General features: G+C 54.9%; 1 protein-coding gene across 1 annotated transcript; it reads left to right on the top strand.

The window, feature by feature from the left end:
- The first annotated feature begins 2,310 nt into the window (after positions 1 to 2,310).
- On the top strand, positions 2,311 to 2,881 carry LOC125553493 (uncharacterized). Its single transcript, XM_048717266.2, has one exon. The coding sequence runs from the start codon at positions 2,428 to 2,430 to the stop codon at positions 2,716 to 2,718; it is 291 nt and encodes a 96-aa protein (XP_048573223.1). The 5' UTR covers positions 2,311 to 2,427; the 3' UTR covers positions 2,719 to 2,881.
- Positions 2,882 to 3,656: the final 775 nt, after the last annotated feature.

The following is a 3,656-nucleotide window of genomic DNA, read 5'->3' as shown; positions in this document are numbered from 1 at the left end:
CTTAGCAATCCGTGCCATACCTTGCGAGTCACTGACAGGTGGGCTCCATGCTCCATGGGATCCATGTATCAGTCACTCAAAGATAGGCTAAACCATGGCAGGGGATCCTCGTCCGCATGGAGAATGGTATATATATATTCTCTTTCAACATGCACACATTCCAACTCACCACACATGCCACCTCACCAATCACACTAATTATATATCTCTTAAAATGCATGAAAAATGCTATTCATGTTCTATATACAATTATAGTTATATAATAATCAGATACATTATATTATATCTATTTTAATTTTTTCTATTTAAATTTCATCAAAACTATTGCATCCCGTCCCAGCAGCAATGCGCGGGGTATTATAGTTAATCTGTTTTTTAAAGGAGGATGACCCCTGGCCTTTACATCTGGAAGATGCATGCGGCTGTTTTATTAATTATTCTCGAGGACCTTACAAAGTAGGACAACAATATGCCTAAATCCGTCATCTTGGCAATATCCGCCGCTACTCCTATCCAAATGATGAAGGGATGCAAGCTGGGCCACATACGCAGACCTCTCATCTAAGCCTAACATCTAAAAACGGAGGCCCCGACCGAGCCATCTGCCAGGTCCGGTGCTCAAACCGGTCCGACGCACTCACATGTGTCGTCGCCGTCATCTTCCGCTGGTCCATCTTCGGAGTAGATTGAGGTGACAACCCTGGCAGGTCCTCCGCCATCGACACCACCACAACGCCAAACGACGACCTCCACCTACGCTAGCCTTGGCAGGTCCTCTGTCATTGACGCCACCACGACGTCAGTCGACGACCTCCACCTACGCGAGCCCATCTCCAAGCAACGGACGTAAATCCATGCTAGGATAGGGCCGCACCACCGCCATCGCCCACCACCCACAAGCGCCACCCAACCCAAGGTTCCCAAAGCGGCGCCTTCAAGAAAGAAACGGCGTCGTGAGCGCCGCACCGCTCAACAAAGTTAGGGCTTTCGCCCGGAAGACCTAGGGGAAAGTGAAGTGAGGAGATCAGTTCATACCGACGCCTTCAAGAAAGGGAACGGCGCCCTCAGGCGTCGCCGTCGGTGCGGCCGGTCAGGGATTTCGCCCGAACTAGATCTCCGCCACCACCAATGTCTCCTATACAGAATCGACGGCCAAAAGGAAACGCGGCCCGAGCAGGCTGGCCTGCACGCCGAACAAGGGAGGAGGAGAGGCGCCAGATCGCCTCTGTTGGGGATGACGTAAAACTATTGTCTAAAAAACAGGACTAGTAGGCTAGTAAGCTCTCTGGAAGAAGAATACTACTATACTAGCAGTAACTTTTGCCCGCAACAGGACTTCTCCATTTAATTTGTTTGGATTGGATCAGAGGGGGGCCCGCAACAGGACTTCTCCATTTAATTTGTTTGGATTGGATCAGAGGGGGGCCGCTTTGTTTATTGCCACTGGTTCGTTGATATGTCATCAACATTTGACACTTCCCATCCAACCGTGCAGCATAGATGCTAATCAACACGTACCGTCTGAAAAAAGCCTCTGCCACGAGGTACATGCCGAGCCGTGCGCGTGAGCGCGACCCGCGCAAACCCCAAATCCCATCCACCAATATCGCACGACAACGACATGCTCCCCAAAGATCGGGTCCAGTGAACGACGCAACCCTTCCAACCGCGAACGCTTCCCCTCCGTTCACTGCTTGCTTTTTTCCTTTTTTTGATTGACGGATTCCCTTCACTACTTGCTTGCTGAGAAAGAGAGAGAGAGAGAGAGAGAGTAGCGCCTTTTCGCGAGTCCATCTCACGTGGAGAGAAAAGAAAACGGCCTATGGATTTTAGGGCCGGGCCTGGGTGGGCCGACAGGGCCGGGCCTGAGATGGCCAGGACTAGTCCCGGCTGCCTTTTACGGACCCGAACGGTGAGCGAGCGGTGAAAGAAAGAGACGGCCGCAGAAGGAGCAAACGCACGGCAGAAAGAAACGGTCGCGCGCGGCCGCCAGCCCACTCCACACTGCGCCCAGCCCGTTCGCGGCTGAGTGCGTCGCCGTCACGCTGCCCCTTTTACGTGGTCGTCGGGCGACGGCAACCTCAACTCCCCGGTCAAAAGCGCATGCACCGTTGCACCACTAGTCCGGCCGTTTCCACCCCAACCACTTGCCCCCGCAGACCCAGCCCGGAGAGGAGGGGCCACGTTTATGTCAACTTCCCACCGCACCCGCACCGCACCGCAGAAGCCACCGCGAAATCCACGAGGCCCCCGTTTCCCAGCTGCCTCCTCGCCCAAGCCTCGCCCAGTATATAACCTCCGCGGCCATTCCTCCGTCTCTTCCGTGCCACCCGAAGCGCACGACGCAGCGCGCATCCCCCATAGCCACTGCTCCTCCTAGCTTGCTTCTTCCCCGGCGACAGAGGAGGAATATATCGATCGATCGAGATGTCGAAGTACGTGGAGCTGCTGGACATGGGCGTGCGCATCGCCGCCAGGTTCCACTCCCACTGCCCGCAGACGGCGCGCATGTACTACAAGCCGCCGCAGTCCGCCTCCACGTCGGGCGCCGCCGAGGCCGCGCCGACGGATCGGACGAAGGCGGCCGGCTTTGGCGGCGGCGAGGACGTGGCTGCTGGCTTCCGGCCCTTCGCCGCGTCGGGAGCTCTCGGCGCCGGCGTCGTCCAGCCGCGGTTCGGCTTCGACACCGCGCAGGTCCTCATCTACGAGGTCGTATGAGTCGAGGAATTGAAATGAACAACGGCGAGGACTTCTAAAAGGAGAGAGATCTCTTTGATGAGATTTTTTTGGCGGCCAATGAGTTGATTGATCATTCTTTTGTTAGTTTGTGACCGTGCTGGAATTGATCAAATACAGAATTTTCGTTCCTGATTACTACTTATATTAATTTGTGCATTTGTCATATTGACAACAAACATGAATCTCGTCTAGATTTCTCTAAGTCTGCCACCATCGATTGACCGGCTTCGGAATGCACAGATTCTATCAGAGGATGTTGAGTTGCCCCCATTGCAAATACTGATGGACAAGAACCGGAGAATACACAATTTAGTGGCGAACCTAGGAATAAATGATCGGGGGTGCTACGGTTTATAAATAAATAAGAGCATCTACAATGGATCTCACAAATCCGACCCTTCAAACGCCCGCGGACGCGACTGGACGCGTCCGCGCACAGTGACCGGTCACGCCATAAATATTTGATTCTACAACCGGACGCCTTAAATTAGAAAACTCAAATCCATATTATTACATGCAACGTAAAACCTAATCTAGGCGGAGTTCACCCGGTTCCGCCGTGCCCATGTCCGACGGCTGGCTGCGCTCCCCATAGTGTTGGTCCGGTCGCCGGTAGGGTAGAGTAGGGCATGGGACTTAAGGCGCCGCCATCTTCATGCCCTACTCTTCCTCGTCGGAGTTCGAAGCGCGGAACCCGAACGGTGCCGGTGGACGTCAGATCGATGATGTATCCGTCCTGAGATGAGCCGGCGACATCCACCACGACGTGGTGGCGGCGCTCGGCCGGACTGGTGCACCATACGGAGCGCCGGAGAATGCGATTCCGCCTTGCCGACGTCCACCGCCGCGAGGGCTGCCGCTGCCTCGCACGGTGGGCACGCCGCACCATGTTGGCGTCGGACGGCGCCAATGGTGCG

Source organism: Triticum urartu, chromosome 4A, assembly GCF_056163025.1.
Source record: "Triticum urartu cultivar PI428250 chromosome 4A, HENAU_Tu73, whole genome shotgun sequence".
Taxonomy (NCBI): domain Eukaryota; kingdom Viridiplantae; phylum Streptophyta; class Magnoliopsida; order Poales; family Poaceae; genus Triticum; species Triticum urartu.
The sequence above is the reverse complement of the archived record's forward strand: the minus strand, read 5'-3'. Positions and strand labels throughout refer to the sequence as shown.